Source organism: Sinohyriopsis cumingii, chromosome 5, assembly GCF_028554795.1.
Source record: "Sinohyriopsis cumingii isolate HCF-2022 chromosome 5, ASM2855479v2, whole genome shotgun sequence".
NCBI lineage: Eukaryota > Metazoa > Mollusca > Bivalvia > Unionida > Unionidae > Sinohyriopsis > Sinohyriopsis cumingii.
In genome coordinates this window covers 128,519,493-128,536,637 of record NC_142965.1, presented here as the reverse complement: position 1 = coordinate 128,536,637, position 17,145 = coordinate 128,519,493, and the positions used below count along the sequence as shown (strand labels likewise).

The 17,145-nt window shown below is 42.2% G+C and overlaps 1 protein-coding gene across 1 annotated transcript in view; it reads right to left on the bottom strand.

The window, feature by feature from the left end:
* Nucleotides 1-16,291, bottom strand: part of LOC149800209 (uncharacterized) — a 45,662-nt gene extending 29,371 nt beyond the window's left edge. Inside the window, exons 1-2 of the mRNA XM_089959779.1 lie at nt 16,240-16,291; nt 5,681-5,856 (exon numbers count right to left, since the gene is read on the bottom strand). Of these exons, the coding sequence (XP_089815905.1) occupies nt 5,681-5,847 (167 nt within the window). The 5' untranslated portion in view covers nt 5,848-5,856; nt 16,240-16,291. The remainder of the gene's footprint in view (nt 1-5,680; nt 5,857-16,239) is intronic.
* Nucleotides 16,292-17,145: the final 854 nt, after the last annotated feature.

Here is a 17,145-nt window from a genome sequence, read left to right as displayed (position 1 = left end):
TATTTGGTTTTGTCGTGAATCATCTGGAAGTAGCGGGAAGGTTCTGTCAAATATTCCGTCTTGGGTAAACACGGTCGTTGTGCCATTTTACCCCACAAGCAATTTAACATCACTTTGGCAAACGATCGCCTGCCTTCGTTTTTCTCGATGTGGTCTAAAGTGATACCTTCTTGTTCGTAATATTTCTCTTTGAATTGTATTTGGTCTTCGGGAGTGTGACACCAGGAAGGATAGCCGCTAGCTTCTTGCTTCAGTTTCAAAAAGGCATCCACGTAGTCTGCGAAAATGCCTTTCTCCGTGGGGTCACCCTTGCGGTACTGTTGTGTCTTGGGAAAGTGGCAAATTTCGTACACTTCTAACAGTTGGTATCCCATGTCCAGAGCTTTGAACAATTCCACGCTGACCCAGGTTCCCGTCAAGGCCCGTTCTTCCTGGCTGTGCTGACAAGGCTGGTCTTGGTTGCACGTTTCGGCACAAGTACGGCACAAGGGAAACATCAGTTTGCCTTGACAATGGTGAGGTAAGACGGGATGGTATAGGTTCGTGGGAGGCAAAACTTTGCACTTGATCAAGCCTTCGTATTGTCGAATGTTGACCATGTCAATGTGTTCCGTCAGCAATTGCAGGTGCCCTACAGGAAAGCGACAATATTTGCACACGTAGGGATACAGCGAACACACGTCCAAGTATTTGATTTCTTCTCCTTTCTCTTCGTCGGCTTGGTACAGCAAACAGGTGGCATTGGTCCTTCCTCCGTACAAACTATCCCTCGGGTTCAGCGGGTCCATGAACTGGTAACTTTCCACGAGACGTTTAAACTCGGGATCGGTTTTCATACGGTGATCGTACTCGTGTTCCCACATTTCCACCACTTGGTATCCTTCCTGTTCTAACTTTAGGCGTCGCTGACAAGTGTCCTGGTACAAGTCTTCCATGGTTCGTTGCAAAAACTGATTTTTAGTACCACGGTCAGGGTAGCAGACGGGACATCCGTGAAATAAGCAACCGTTAAACTCGTACACGATCTTGGGGTTTTCTAAGTCCCAGCCATCTACCGAATATGTTCCGATGGTCTTTTCGCCCCCTCCGTTGCGGGCATGCTGAATCCACTTGTCTTCCTTGTCGCACAAGTAATGTAACCAACGTAGGGCTTTGACCGAGTATTGACGTTTGACAAAGTGGGTCGTTTGAGGACTGATGACAGCCACGGTGTTTTCAGGCATGAATCGTTGTCGATACACTAAGGAACACGCTTTGGCAATGGTGCAAGCTTCTTTCAAAGGATCGACCCCTCCGTGTTCCATGAACAGTTCTCGAAATTTTCCACAGCAACGCCGTAAAATGTCCACGTCGGAACGACAATACTTTAGCATTTCTTCCTGAAAGTCGAAAGGGTCCGAAGCGTGAGCCTGGTACCAAGCGTAGAAAGCTTCTCGTTGTTCGGTACGCATGTTGTCGGGGTCGTAATAGTGAGCCTCAGGTAAATGGGGTAGAACGGCGTGTTGATTGGCTTCCGTATTGAAAAAGTGTGGAAAGTACCCTTTAGCCATTTCTGTCATTCCAAACGTTTTAGGCATTCGACTCAAAGGCATGGCCAAATAGCTCATCGAATCTTTAAACTGTACTTGTCCCACTTGCATGAAAATGATTTTGGCTCCGTTCAAAGTCACTTTAGGACGCTCGGTGCCTTGTTCCGTATAGTACCTCAAAAGAAACTGTCCATCGTATCCGGAGAAATTGTGAGCCATCACCGTGGCATGACGATGACAATCTCCGTAACGTTCGATGTCCTCTTGGCTCCACGTCTTGTCGATGGGGTCTAAGACCCATTGTGCAAAATCGGCTAACGTGTTAGGTCCCCGAAAGATTTTTTCACGTCCTCCAGGAATCTTGCTGCAGTGAGGGCAATGACTGAAGATAGGTTCTTGAATGCACTTCTCGCACGCTCGATGAGCCACGCAAAAATTAGGAATGTGAATGCCAGTCTCTTGCATGCATTCGAAATCGAAAAAGATGAAATTGCCTTTCTTCTTGTGACCGTCCTCTTTCTCTGGTGGGGGTTGGTATTTTTGCACGTAGCATTCGTGTTCCAAGTCCACGATGTGGTGACAAATGTGACATTTTTTCTTTCCTCGACATACGTGTGCCTTGGTACTATTGGTACGTATGCCTTGTCCACACGTAGGGCACAATCTCAGCAGTTGACAAGCGCATTTCTTCTGTGAACCTTGCGTCTTCAGATGTTGTTGGTAACAGGCAGGGCTGACAAACGTGCGCAGACAAGTTGAACAAGGCACTGGTTCTTCGCTCAGACAGGGTGGAGAGGCCAAACATCCTGAGCATTTCCATCCACAATGTTTGTGTTGCTCTCGATTATTATAACCATAGTCACATTTCTCACAATAATAAACATATCCCAGGAATCCAGTGATACTGGTAATGGTATCGAAATGGTCATCGTGATGATAAAGGTGAATGTATTTTCCGTCCTTAAAATCTTGGCCTCGAAACAATAGAGGCCCGCGCATTTCTTGAGGGTGCACTTTCAAGGTGTATCGTGGAGCTAGGGCATCTTACAATTTTTGCATCTCGGGAATGCCACAAGGTGTGTCTTTGGGCAGTCCGGCTTGTTGTAACAGGAGTTCTGCTTCGTTTCGTTGTTTGGCTCGGTCGGAACGTTGAATAGTGTTCCAGGTTCTTTTCCATTCTACCGTGTCGTTCTTGTTGGCATAGGTTCGTCCCACCACGATGGCACGGGCTAAACACATCTGGTCATGAGGGTTGTTAATTCGGACGAGACTCGTTTTGGTGTTGCGAAGGTCGTCCACCAATAACATCTTTTTGCGTCCAGTCCCTTGAGGAGGAGAGACGTGGGTCATGTCCAGTGTGGCTTTACCATCGGTGATGTCAAACTGATCATTAGATTGTTGTACGTGTTGAATCTTGTCCATGACTTTGGAAGCAGTTAATTCTGCAGGGGTGCTAAACTCGATCCAAACAGGGGATTTCAAACCGTCGTGTTGTATGGAAAGTCTCAAGCGATCGTCTTCTTTGGGTTGACATTGTCGCTTGAGTGCAGTGAGCAAAGAATCCCACACCTCAGTGATGAACCCTTCTGCTTTCTCTAACGGCACTTCAGCCTTGAAATCTTTAAACTTCACCGTGTATTTGTAAGCCGTGGTTCTAAATTTTCTAGAGGAGCGCTTTTCCGTCTCTCGAATGGAATAGTAATTTTCAGGGTTAACTAAGGGTGATGAACTTGGTTTAGAGGGTTCGGATTCTGGTTCACTCATGTCCTCTTCAAAATCACTGGCATGAATTTGTGCCAAGATCTCAGCCCTGGTACGAGGCGATAGATCACGTTTCTGCCTCTTACTTTCTTCTTCTTTCTTCTCGAATGAATGGGATCGTTTCATCTTGAAAGCAAAAAGTCAAATGACTCAAGTTCAAACACCATAAACTACTTTATAGTCATAGCAGACCAGCGTATATAAAAGGGTGTGTGTCTTGTCCTTTCACTATTCATTTCACTCTCGAGCCGAGCACAACGATGGAAGAGACTGACCAGATGGAACGTTTCGTCAGAGCTTTGCGAGGGGTCATTAGAAAATTCTCTTCAGACCAGCCTACGGACTACTCTCCTTCCTTTAGAGATAAAAGTCAAGATACTTGCTATATCTGTCAGAAGAAAGGGCATTGGTCTTCAGAGTGTCCAGACCGTCAAAAAAGAAAAAAAACAGGGGATAAAAGAGACAAAAGTCAAGATACCTGTTATTATTGTAAAGAAAAAGGACATTGGTCTCCAGATTGCCCAAAAAAGAAACAAGAGGAGTCAGAAGAAGAGAGGAATTCTTCAGAAGAAGAGAGGGATTCTTCTGAGGAAGAAAGAAGACAGGTGAAGAAAAAGAAACAGGAGAAAAAAAGAAGAAGGGAAGAAAGCGAGGAGGAAGAAGAGGAAAAGAGTGTGACGGTGAAGAAATTCAAAAAACAGAGAGACTAAACAAGGAGAAAAGAAGAAATTAATGAACTTTTTATTAAAGTGTTGTGTTATAAATTGTGAATTGGATTGTAAAAAATGGAGAAAAGAATAAATGAATGATATAAGGTAAGTGTCTTTGAGTTGTGATTTTAAAATAAGAAGCTACACTCACGCACTCATACACAGACACGTATTAAAAGGGTAACATGGGTGAGTTTTTTTTGAGTTATTGGCAAATTGAAATTGTATTTCTTTTCGAGAAATGTGGGTGGCCCTGAAAAGGGCCTTTTTTCTTCATGGTGTAGGGGTGAGTTTAAGCAATCAATTTTAACTGCCTTAAGCCTTTGCCACGGCCAAGGCCTACTTCTGGACTGCGTAATGTTGATGATGATAATGATTGGGTTGAAATCACTAAGGGTGGTACGGTAGGCTTAGTCACAGGGTTGACATGTTTGGCTCGGGAAGGTCGTATTCTCTTCGGTCGTGATAAAGAAGTCTGATACATTTGTTTCAGACTTCTTAACTCCGCTAAAATGTCCAACAGTACCGTGACCGTTTGATTTTCACCCTCTTGTTTCTTTGCTGCTACTTCTTCTTGCTGTTGTTGCTGTTGTTTTTTTCTTACCTCTTCTTCTTGTTGCTGTTGCTGTAGGAGAAAAGTCTGTTCCGCTTCCTTTTGTCGTTGTATAAATTTCTCCAATTCTTCTTTCTGTCTCTGTCTAAAATTCTCCACTTGCGGTAATGAAGAAAGTAACGAAGGTTCCGGAACAAATTCTTGCGAGGAGAGAAAATCCACAAAATCCCAATTCACCTCTTCTGAAAGTAAGTCCGGGTTCCCTTGGGCAGTCTCCCCTGCTGGTGCACCCCAATGGATCGTTTTCTGAGTTTCCGTCATGTTGAATCACTGTCGCATAGATTGACTGCACACAAGCGCTAGCGAATCTATATTGACTACGTGACGTCACAGACTGCTCTCTTCGGATTGGATGCGAGCTGACTGAATTCTGTAACGCGTGTTCGGATTGGTAAATGAACTCAATCCGTTTCAATCCTTCCTCCGCCTATAAATAAGCGCCGTTCAATGCATTGATTCACCTGTTCTCGTCGCTTCAAGATGTGGACTACAGTTGAGTCATCCACCCTTGTGTCTTCCATGATGTTTCGGACAGACTTGCTCATGTATGTCCGATCGAAGTGGACCGTTGTCCACAGGACAAACACCAGCCTGTGGATACGTAGGATCTACGTCGAAAGACAAGGATGCCTGAAAAGAGTGCTGATGTACGGACCAACAGTAAGACGCAGCCTAAGGACAAGAAGAAGACCAATGCGGTGCCATTTATGTTAATGAATACATTAACATAAAACCCAAAGGCCCTTTTCAGGGCCAGCCATATTTCTCGAAAAGAGATAGTCTTTGAATTGCCTACCCCTTTTTTTAAAAAAATTTTTTTAAAATTTAAAAAAAATCCCATGTTAAATTCCCCTTGTACGTAGAGTGACCCACGATTTATTCCCATGTTAAATTCCCCTTGTACGTAGATTGACCCACGATTTTTCGCCATGTTAAATTTCCATTGTACGTAGATTGACCCAGGGGTCCCTGTAATGCTAATTCCCATTGTACGTAGGGTGACCCCATTCACTACTAACGTGTGTGATAAATCTATGCTCATGGTAAGGCCTTCCTGTTTTCAATACCTTTCCTTCAGCTTGGTACCGTCTGCTATCTCCATAGTGGTCAGTGGCTGTTCAGTTTTACATAGGAACTCCAAGAGTCCAGTCTCCCATCCGATGGCGATTCCGAGAGTGATGTAGCCAGACGTAAACATGTTCGTTAGGTATTTATTAAACTCAATCTCCTCCATGGCTGAATGCTGAAAAATATTATAAGTAGTTTTTAAAAGGACCAGATAAAGAAATTCTTCAGGTTAATAGCTATGAGAAAGTATACCATAGCTTACTGTGAAAGACGATAACACAAAAAAGTATACCATAGCTTACTGTGGAAAGACGATAACACAAAAAAGTATACCATAGCTTACTGTGAAAGACGATAACACAAAAAAGTATACCATAGCTTACTGTGAAAGACGATAACACAAGAAAGTATACCATAGCTTACTGTGAAAGACGATAACACAAAAAAGTATACCATAGCTTACTGTGAAAGACGATAACACAAAAAAGTATACCATAGCTTACTGTGAAAGACGATAACACAAAAAAGTATACCATAGCTTACTGTGAAAGACGATAACACAAAAAAGTATACCATAGCTTACTGTGAAAGACGATAACACAAAAAAGTATACCATAGCTTACTGTGAAAGACGATAACACAAGAAAGTTCATTACGTTGTCAAAAACGTCAGGATTTACCACAGACCTTTGAAGTATCGAACAAAAAGTCTGATCAGAGCTAAGTCGTTTTTTAATGCAAACCAGCAACATTTTTATGCAAGCATGTGAGTTGTGTGTCAAAGTATCAGGTATTATTGATCATAGTGTCAACGTATCATCCTGATATTCTTATCTTAAAGAACTTCGTATCTACGGAGTTAAAGCGTAATGTTTTGTAATTCAAAAATTTAAAGATAAGAAAAAGATGGTGCTCCCTCCGTTTGCCAAACGCGGTAAATGGATTGTGAGCATGATGTAAATGTTCATAAAATGTTATTTTTTCTGCTTCTTATTATACTAAAAGTATAGTGTGTAAACATGTCCGAGTCACTGGGATTAAACTGATGGAATGTATCACCTATGTACATACTTTAAAGTCAATGAATGAATCACCGTATATCCCCGTTTATAATTCGAGCCCTTCTACAAGCTGTCATCATAGTGTTCATTACGGCGACTTATCGACAAGTTTGACTTGTTCGTGGACAAAACGTTTTAAAGCTTTTTTTTTCTTTGTCTTTTTTGGTTGTTTATGTTGACCTGTTAGTTTGATTCTTTGTTGTCGTTTATTTTGGGGGGATACATGTTCTGTTATGTTCAAGTGTGAACTTACTGGATAATCTGTTGTGTCCTGAATTCGTAAAAATAATTATATAACTGTGTCATCATGCTGCTTATATTGTATGTAGTCCATAATCTCGCTGTGCCTAATCAGTTTTGAAAACCAAGGTATCTTATGAAGTCGGGCTGTTAACATCCCGCAGACCAATAAACAGTTACCTAACTGCAATGCCTTAGAAAGGATACCACTTACAGAATTCCACGCATGCGCTGTATGTCAAATTTGGAACAAACAGATCTTGTAAGTGAACACTAGTAGTTTTCTTTTCCAGATCTGTAATGGACAGAATGGTCTTTAGATAAGATAATAATTCTTCAGGTTGAAGAAACAGTCGGATTCTCTGAGCATGATAAGAACTTCAACGTGTTTACATGGTGCATACATGGGGCTTGCTGATAGGATAAAGTTCACTGCTGGGTTGTACAAACTTATTCTCATCAACATGGTGCATACATGGGGCTTGCTGATAGCATACAGTTCACTGCTGGGTTGTACAAACTTTTCCTCATCAACATGGTGCATACATGGGGCTTGCTGATAGCATAAAGTTCACTGCTGGGTTGTATAAACTTATTCTCATCAACATGGTGCATACATGGGGCTTGCTGATAGCATAAAGTTCACTGCTGGGTTGTACAAACTTTTTCTCATCAACATGGTGCATACATGGGGCTTGCTGATAGCATACAGTTCACTGCTGGGTTGTACAAACTTTTCCTCATCAACATGGTGCATACATCGGGCTTGCTGATAGCATACAGTTCACTGCTGGGTTGTACAAACTTTTTCTCATCAACATGGTGCCTGCTAATTGCATAACGTTCACTGCTGGGTTGTACAAACTTATTCTCATCAACATGGTGCATACATGGGGCTTGCTGATAGGATAAAGTTCACTGCTGGGTTGTACAAACTTTTTCTCATCAACATGGGGCTTGCTGATAGCAAAATGTTCATTGCAGGGTTGTACAAACTTATTCTCATCAACATGGTGCATACATGGGGCTTGCTGGTATCATACAGTTCACTGCTGGGTTGTACAAACCTATTCTCATCAACATGGTCCATACATGGGGCTTGCTGATAGGATAAAGTTCACTGCTGGGTTGTACAAACTTATTCTCATCAACATGGTGCATATGTGGGGCTTGCTGATGGCATAACGTTCACTGATGGGTTGTACAAACGTATTCTCATCAACATGCTGCATACATGGGTCTTGCTGATAGCTAAAGGTTCACTGCTGGGTTGTACAAACTTATTCTCATCAACATGGTGCATATGTGGGGCTTGCTGATAGCATAACGTTCACTGATGGGTTGTACAAACTTATTCTCATCAACATGCTGCATACATGGGTCTTGCTGAAAGCATACAGTTCACTGCTGGTTGTACAAACTTATTCTCATCAACATGGGGCTTGCTGATAGCATAACGTTCACTGCTGGGTTGTACAAACTTATTCTCATCAACATGGTGCATATGTGGGGCTTGCTGATAGCATAAAGTTCACTGCTGGGTTGTACAAACTTATTCTCATCAACATGGTGCATACATGGGGCTTGCTGATAGCATTACGTTCACTGCTGGTTGTACAAACTTATTCTCATCAACATGGGGGTTGCTGATAGCATACAGTTCATTGATGGGTTGTACAAACGTATTCTCATCAACATGGTGCATACATGGGTCTTGCTGATAGGATAAAGTTCACTGACTGGTTGTACAAACTTAAATGTTTGAATATTTGGATCGTAAAAGCTTAAGCAAAAGACGGAACTGGCAGAGAATGTGAGCTATTCTTGTGTACGGACAGAGAATGTGAGCTATTCTTGTGTACGGACAGAGAATGTGAGCTATTCTTGTGTACTGACAGAGAATGTAATCTGGTCTTGTGTACAGACAGAGAATGTGACCTATTTTTGTGTACTGACAGAGAATGTGACCTATTAATGTGTACTGCAAACGTATTTTCCATCTACGTCTCATTGATGTTGTTGAAATTCTGTTATTAGAATACATCTTGTCACACTATATTCATATATTCCGAACTGGAGTAAAGAAGTAAAATCAGTCACGATCTACACCAAAACTTACATGTAGGTGTCGGCTTGAATTCCATCCCCTGCATTATGTATGTTTCCATTCCACCCGAGTTCCATTTTCAACTGGATATACTTATCAAAAGATATAAATGCCCCTCCCACACCACCAACAACAAAAATATTTGTGCTGAGTTAGTGTTACCATAGCGCTAACATCAATTACAGCACTCAACCCAGAATACGTTTAGTTTTGTGTTTTAGGTTAGTTTTGGACGAAGTAAGCTCATTTTTGGATATTAAGAGAGAACCGTGCATATGTAGGCATGCCCAATAACTGCATGTATTTAATGACTTCTATTGATTGAGGCTTGTGACCTATTGTTATTTTTATACGCTGTTATTTTGTCACTGGTTTCTTCCGTTTACCTTAACACCGTATGCCTCTACCCCTTACTGAACCCACTCTATTTATGCACTCTTGAATATGACCCACAGGTAGCACTTTCGATTTTTCCGCTTTTACATACTGATCAAGTGTTACCTTAGTTTTCTTAATGAAAGTATGTACAAACAATCACGGTTTCTATATCGATATTTTTATTTTGTCTATTGATTTTTTCTTAAAACATTAAAATAAAACGTGCTTGTCGCGTTGGTTGATAGCTTTACCCTCAAGAATCGGGCTACGATTATGTGTCGCTAAACTTCACATCCACAGTATAGACTTAGTTTAATAAGAATGGCACCGCTGATCATACATGCGATGCTGAAATAGTATCGGCAGCCGTTTTTACATATATTCAGTTCAATACATACCTCTTTTTTCTTTAGAGATGTTTCTAATTCAATTAGAGATCTATACCTGTCACAGAATTAGGCAAAGAAATAACTTGGTTTTGTCTTAAAACAATTAGACTATTTCTCGTTGTACATGCGTACAACGTTATATAGGGTGAATATGTTTTTCCAGGTAAGCGACTGTATAACATGTACCTAGCCAAAGATTACTTGTGTCAGGTATCATGACTAACATGATATGCACGGGTATTCTAACCCGACTTGTACTCACTCTCCTATGGATTTAAGTAAGACGAATCACGAAAAACTACACTGGTCGTTTTTGGATCACGTCAAGGAGTATACACTCTCCTTCATTCTCCAGCCATAGGGGTAAGTGTCAAATTTACATTCTCTTTATTTGATAGGCGAAGCTTATTCGGTATGTACTGTGTTATCGCGTAATAATGTGTTTATTACAACGCAGATTTTTAAAGTATTATCATATATCTAGAAATTATACAGAAACTATTATGTCCCATTTGGTTTTATTATAGCTGTTTGTGTCTGTGTTTGTGTCTGTGTTGGCAGCTGTGTCTGTGTTGGAAGATGTTTCTGTGTTGGAAGCTGTTTCTGACTGTGTTTGAAGATGATTGTGACTGTGTTCGTAGCTAACCGTTTGTAGCTGACTGTTATAGCAGCTGACTATTATGGTAGCTGACCGTAGACTAGGACCTTGGTGTGCTGTCAACCCGTTGTTTTCCCACACCCTCTTCATTAGTCGTGCCATGATGGTGTTTGCTTTTCCAAGCCTTCTGTCCAGCTCCATATCAAGCGAGGGAGTGTTGCTGATAGTTGACCCCAGGTAGGTAAAGTTGTTGACTGCTGCCAGTGTGACACCGTGGATTTTGATAGAAGGGGCAATGTTGGTATCTTGCACGCTGACATTTGTTTTTTCCAAGCTGATGGTGAGACCAAACTGCATGCAGGCATCAGTAAAACGGTCGCCCAGTCTCTGGAGGGCATCCTCAGTGTGGGTCACAAGAGCTGCGTCATCTGAAGAAAGCATCTCCCTGATGAGCACAGCTCTCACTTTGGTCTTTGAGCGCAGTTGTACCAGGTTGAACAGCCTCCCGTCGGACCTGATATGTAGATATATGCCATCCGTGGACGAGTCGAAGGCGTAGGACAGGAGCAGGGAGAAGAAGATCCCGAAAAGGGATGGTGCCAGCACGCAACCCTGCTTCACGCCGCTGTTAATTGGGAAGGAGGTTGAGGAGGATCCATCATACAGGACTGTTCCCTTCATATCTGCATGGAAAGAGATTATCATGCTGCGGAGTGGGGGGGGGGCAACCGATCTTACTGAGAAGTTCAAAAAGGCTCTTCCAACTGACCAAGTCAAAGGCCTTGGTGAGGCCGATGAACATCATGTAGAGTAGTTGACCTTGCTCTCTGCTCTTCTTTTGGAGGTGTCGTAGGGAGAAGATCATGTCTGTCGTCGACCTGCCTGCTCTGAAGCCGCTCTGGGATTCCGGGTACACACGGTCCGCCAGCAACTGCACCCTGTTGAGTATGATGCGGGCGTACACTTTACCAACGATGCTCAGGGCGAGATCCCTCTGTAATTATTACAGTCACTGCGGTCACCCTTGTTTTTGTAAAGGGTCACAATTGTGGCATCGCGCATGTCTTGGGGGACTACTCCTTCCTCCCGGCAGAGGAAAAGTAGCTCATTCGGTGGTTTAAGAAATGTTGATTTCCCACGTTTAATAGATTTGGGCGGGATGCTGTCACTACCTGGTGCTTTGTCGTTTGGGAGGGAGTCGATTGCTTTGCTGAGCTCCTCTTAAGGTTGGCACTTTGTCGAGCTCCTCCGTGGTGGGCAGATTCTTTATGCTGCTGAGGGCTGCATCGGTGACTGAGGTTTCTCGGGAGCATAGCACTGAGTAGTGCTCCACCCATCTGGTCATCTGTTGCCCACGGTCTGTGATCTTCTCTCCCATCAGAGATTTCAGGGGAGCTACCACTTTCACTGTAGGGCCTAGAGCCTTCTTGATGCCACTGTACATACCTTGGATGTTTCCGGACTCGGAACTGCGCTGGATCCCTTCACACAGTTGTTGCCAGTACTCGTTTGCACACTGTCTAGCGATGCGTTGGGTGTTGCTTCGGGCACTTCTGAGAGCAGCAAGCGTTCGTTCATTAGGGCATTTTTTGTAAGCTATGAAGGCTTTTCGTTTCTCCTCGATTTGTGGTTCCATCCTTGATAGGTGTGCGTTGAACCAGTCCTAGCTGGGTCATTCCTTCTTGCCAAACGTGGACATAGCTGCACTGTAGATAGCACCCTTCATGGCGTTCCACTTGGCTGTAGCATCTTGCTCAGGCAGGTCCTGGAAAGCCTTGACCAGTGCGGACACATACTCCTCCACCTTAGCGGGGACCGATATCGGCGCAGTGTTTATGCTGTTTCCATGACACTTTGTGTTGTGGTTTACACTTGAAGAAGGTGTTTGTGACGCACAGGACATGGCTCGTGGTCCGCACCTACTCTGGCATTAAAGTCGCCGAGGAGGAATAGTGGTTCGTGTTTGGGAGATGCTTTGATCTGTTCGTCCAGCTGCCCATAGAACTGATCCTTTGTGTCTTCTGACGATGTGAGGGTTTGGGCGTAGACACTGATGATGTTGACAGGACCTGCAGCAGTGGTGAGGCGGATGGACAAGAGACGCTTACTACACCCTGTGGGAGATTCAACCGAGGCCAGGAGATTGTTTATGATGGCGAAGCCCACTCCGTGCTGGCGGGGCTCCTCAGGTTCTCGACCCTTCCAGAAGAAGGTGTAGTTTTCTCTCGGAGGGAGCCACTGATATTTAGTTTGGTGAGTTCTCTATCGATGATGGCCGTCTTTCTGGTATCGTCCACTTCTCTGAGGTCGTCGGAGATGCCTGTACATATGGTGCGCAGATTCCAGCTTGCGAATCGAAGAGCTGGAGTCTTCTTTATTGGTTTCTTGGTTCTTTTGTCTGGTGTGGAATTACCGTCTGTTTGTCATGTCATGCTGAGCAACACACTGAGCTCCAGACACCCACTGGAGCAGGCAGACGATGGCGGGTCAACACCTTATTGACCGGGGGCTGCCCGGCTTGAGGAGGGCTGTAGTCAGCCAGTGGGACACGATGATCCCTCCCACCGTCAAAGCTGACTCGTGGCGCCCCTTCCCTATGCCAATCGGGTGGGACTTATAACCCGTAAACTGCCAGCTTCCGTGTTGCTTCCTCACTTAGTAGCAAGACTGGAGTATCCTGTCCAGGGCGCAAGCCTGGGCGTGGAGTATGGAGATCCTGGGCTGCCCAGACGTCAGGATCCCCCCCCCCCCACTCGTCCTTGCTGGTGGGGTCCAAAGAAATGCTGAGCATGACATTTGGCACCAGTTTGGATGCAAGAGCTGCCGGAAGGAAGTCGTAGTCGACACCCAGCCGCCTTGGGGGCTCCACTCCCGATTTTCTGTCTGGGTTTACTCCCGTAGCCTTTCCTTCTCCCGAAGATATCCACAAGGCAGTGGGGCCATCATCTAATGGATGGGACTTGGTGGGTTTTGAATCAGAGTTTCCTTCTCTTAGACGAACTGCCTGACAAGACAGGATCTACGGTATTAATAAACATCACTTTTAATTTTCGGCCAACAAAAATGATGTAAAATCTTGTGATCAGTTTTATTGACTCCTAAATAACCAGCCAAATGGAGTTTCATGGGATAAACTAAGAATATTTTGTATATATTAATTAGGAACAACAATTTGATAGCTCACTGACCATTTGTCATCCTTGGGTACCTCAGAATATCTCCTTTTCCTCATAAAGACCCCATCATTCACAAAATAGCAAGCTGGTACCTCTCTTGAATCAGTTTCACTGAAACAAACAAGACACCTCAGGATCTTTTTCAAGTTCGAAGACATGTGATAGTTGTTCATCACAATTAATAGAAATGATGAATGAGTAGTAGGAAGTGGATCAAAATGATCGATACCTTTCGATTAATCAATACCAGGATCAAAAATTTATGACCAAGTCCTTGACCTCTGAGAAACAAACAAATTTAGTACAGCTTTCTTTGTTTTGATGCTAACTTATAGCAGTCTTAAATAACGTCCCTATTTTCTTGCAACAAATGCACATAAGAAGAGATAAGGATTTCTGATCAGTCTTATCTAATTCCATCACCTAATTTGAAACTGGTTTAAGGTTGTGGATTGGAATGCTTGATTAAGCCATATAGTACAGAACCATGAATTTGATTGTATTCCGATGAGTTAACCGATACCTTCTAATGATGATGTATAAATATAATGAGTTTCATCCGATGTTTAAGCAATATAGGGGAAATGAGAGGGCACTGAAAAGCTTAGACGTTGAGACGTGACTATGACCTTGAAGAAATGACCCCTAACACGAGATGCATCAGTATAGCAAGATTTCTCCTTAACCACAAATTATTTTAAAGCTATAGAGAGGAAATAAAAAGGTAACTGACAGATGGATGGAGGGTAATGCCGACAATATGGCCGGTTCTGAAAAAGGATACAGATTGGTCCTAGAAATCAGCAATGAATATCGACAACCTGTAAAAATTAAGTTGTCATTAAGTTTGCATTAAAAGGCAAAGAAATATGAATTAGTTGTTTTTAAATATCGTCCCGTAATTGGTACTGAACCACGTAATAATGTAGCATGACACCGTAGCTGGTTTTGTATGGTTGGAATTTATTCGTACTTTCACCACGTTATTTTTGGCTATAACATGCCGAATAAATGGTGGTGGTGGTGGTGTGGGGTTTAACGCCATTTTTCAGCACACGATAGGCTATGTATGGCGGCCAGTATTAATGGTGGAGGAAGAACCCGGGAAAACCCCGGGAAGAACCACCGACCCACGAGAAGCTACTAGCAAGCTTTCTCACATACCCACATTGGTCGAATCCGAGACTCGAACCCACGCAGACAGAGGTGAGATGGCAGTGATCCGTAACGGAGAGCGCTTTAGACCACTCGGCCACTCGGGGCCCCCCGAATAAATGGAGCTACGTGACCAATGAGACGCCGAGACAGGCGACACAGAGTGATCTGGGCGAATATAGAACTGACGTTTGGGATAGTCGATGCCTTGTCTATAACATTATTTCAAACAGTTTTAAGGTAACTACATAAACAATATCGACTCAAAGATGTTTTCTTAAATATAACAAACTCCTTCTAGGTATATAGTAGTTTTATTTCACCCACCCCCAATTTGGACATACACGGTTTTCATCTTTTATTGTATATGATTTGTAAACTAATAATTGATCTATTCATATTAAGATAAGGCATATTTTTCCGATAATATAGTCATACTCAGATTTACTGAAAAGCACAATACTGATTTAAAGAAACCGCTCAGTCTCTGTCAAATCCCCACTGGCGCCTCTCCAAAACAACCAAGCCACGCGCGCAAGAAAATAAAAATGAAAGACTCGGTAATTTTCTATCAAACAATTTTTGATTATATTAAAAGTAAAATACATCTAGGAATAAAAATAAAGACGTAGCGACCAACTACAGTTCACTCACTTTACATACAACGAAGCAGAAACGATTTGCCATCTCTATAAAGTTTGTAAACATTTTGTTTTTTAGACACCTGAACAACATTGTTCCATGATATTTTGAACCTACGTTTGACATCACATATACATATCCATGGAAATTTAATCGCGGAGTAAACCCCAGGCTCATATCTAATTTGTTGCTTGAAGTTGCTTACATATGCCCTATTTTGTAATTTACAATATACCTGCTGATGTTCGATGGTTGTCGTAAGAATGAAACAGAAATCTATAAATAAAATCACAATGAAACAGTCTGATTTATATATTGAATGACAGAATAATACAAACAGTGCTTAAATTTATCACACTTTGTTTTGCATGAAGGCGAGAACAGAAAAAGATCTTTATCACATAATATCATTTCAATCTTTGCTATAAAAAAATAAAAAAAAAATAATAAAAAATAAAACAATTTAATGTTCATCTTCGTAGTCTTTCTTTCCAAATAGATATGCTACATATCTGGATATCATGTCTGCTTAAAAAAAAATGGTCCTCTGCTTTAAAAAAAAATAAAAATCGTCAAACCTCGCACCAAGTAGATGGACATTAAGTGCACAGAACCCCAACCTCCCCCCCCCCCTTCCCTTTGACTGAGATCGGAGTACGCTCTAGTTACATGATAAGCAACATTGTCTCCATACGAGAACTCATTAATGGTTGATGTTGTATAGCGATTAAATAATGGCATAGTCTGTTTAAAAGGAATCCGCTCCTGTGATAGTTAGGTAAATAAATGTTTAATAGATAATACGCACTTGCCTTATATGCCACTCGTTCTCTGTAGTCTGTATTTCTAGACAGTAACAACAGCTTACAATGGCCTCATACTTATCGCACATGCCATTATCACTCCAGTGAACGCAAAAAGAGGCAAGCGCGCAAGTGTACTCCGTGTCAGTCTGATTATCCACAGTCCTACGTGTACATCTGACAGACGCCGATAAAAGTTCATGTATGGTTGACCTTTGGAATTTCCAGTCCGCTTAATTTTAGTAACCTATGAGAATTGCACATTCGTGCTAAGGAGGATCATTGTTAGTAATTGAATATTTCGAATGATAAACCTTGAAAGTTGTAATTTGATTGGTGAACCACAATGTCAACAGAACATGACCTGTTATTGGCGTCTGCCAGATCTGCGCGTCGCATTGTGGATATCAAACTTTAACTAGACAGGCAGAGGGTTATCTTGGTTTCGTTTTGCTATTTTGGGACTCCGCAACACTTCTTTAGGGAAGTTATATCATTATATCGTACTGATGCAAATACTGTAAAATGACAATACTGGCTCATAGAGAAATTTAAAATATTGCGAACTCTTCTTCATATAAACGACTATAAGAAAGCTAACGGCATCGAAACATTTCGAGAACGTCAAATTCAAATAATGTTATTGTATCCATTAATTAAGCGCAACAAGGCGTAGCGAACAATAGCTGTGTCACAGCATACATGTTGATATGCTAAATTGCAAAAGACTTTAACAATTTTGGGAGAGGTGATATGAATATTTCACGAGTTTAACATAAAAGCAGAAATATATTTACATAAAGTTTGTACCTATTTGTTTACAACTTTGGACTAGATACAACGACTAATATATTTACTCGAGTTGGAAATTTAAACTAGGCGAAATGAGGAACCGGTAAGAAATAATTCAAATTT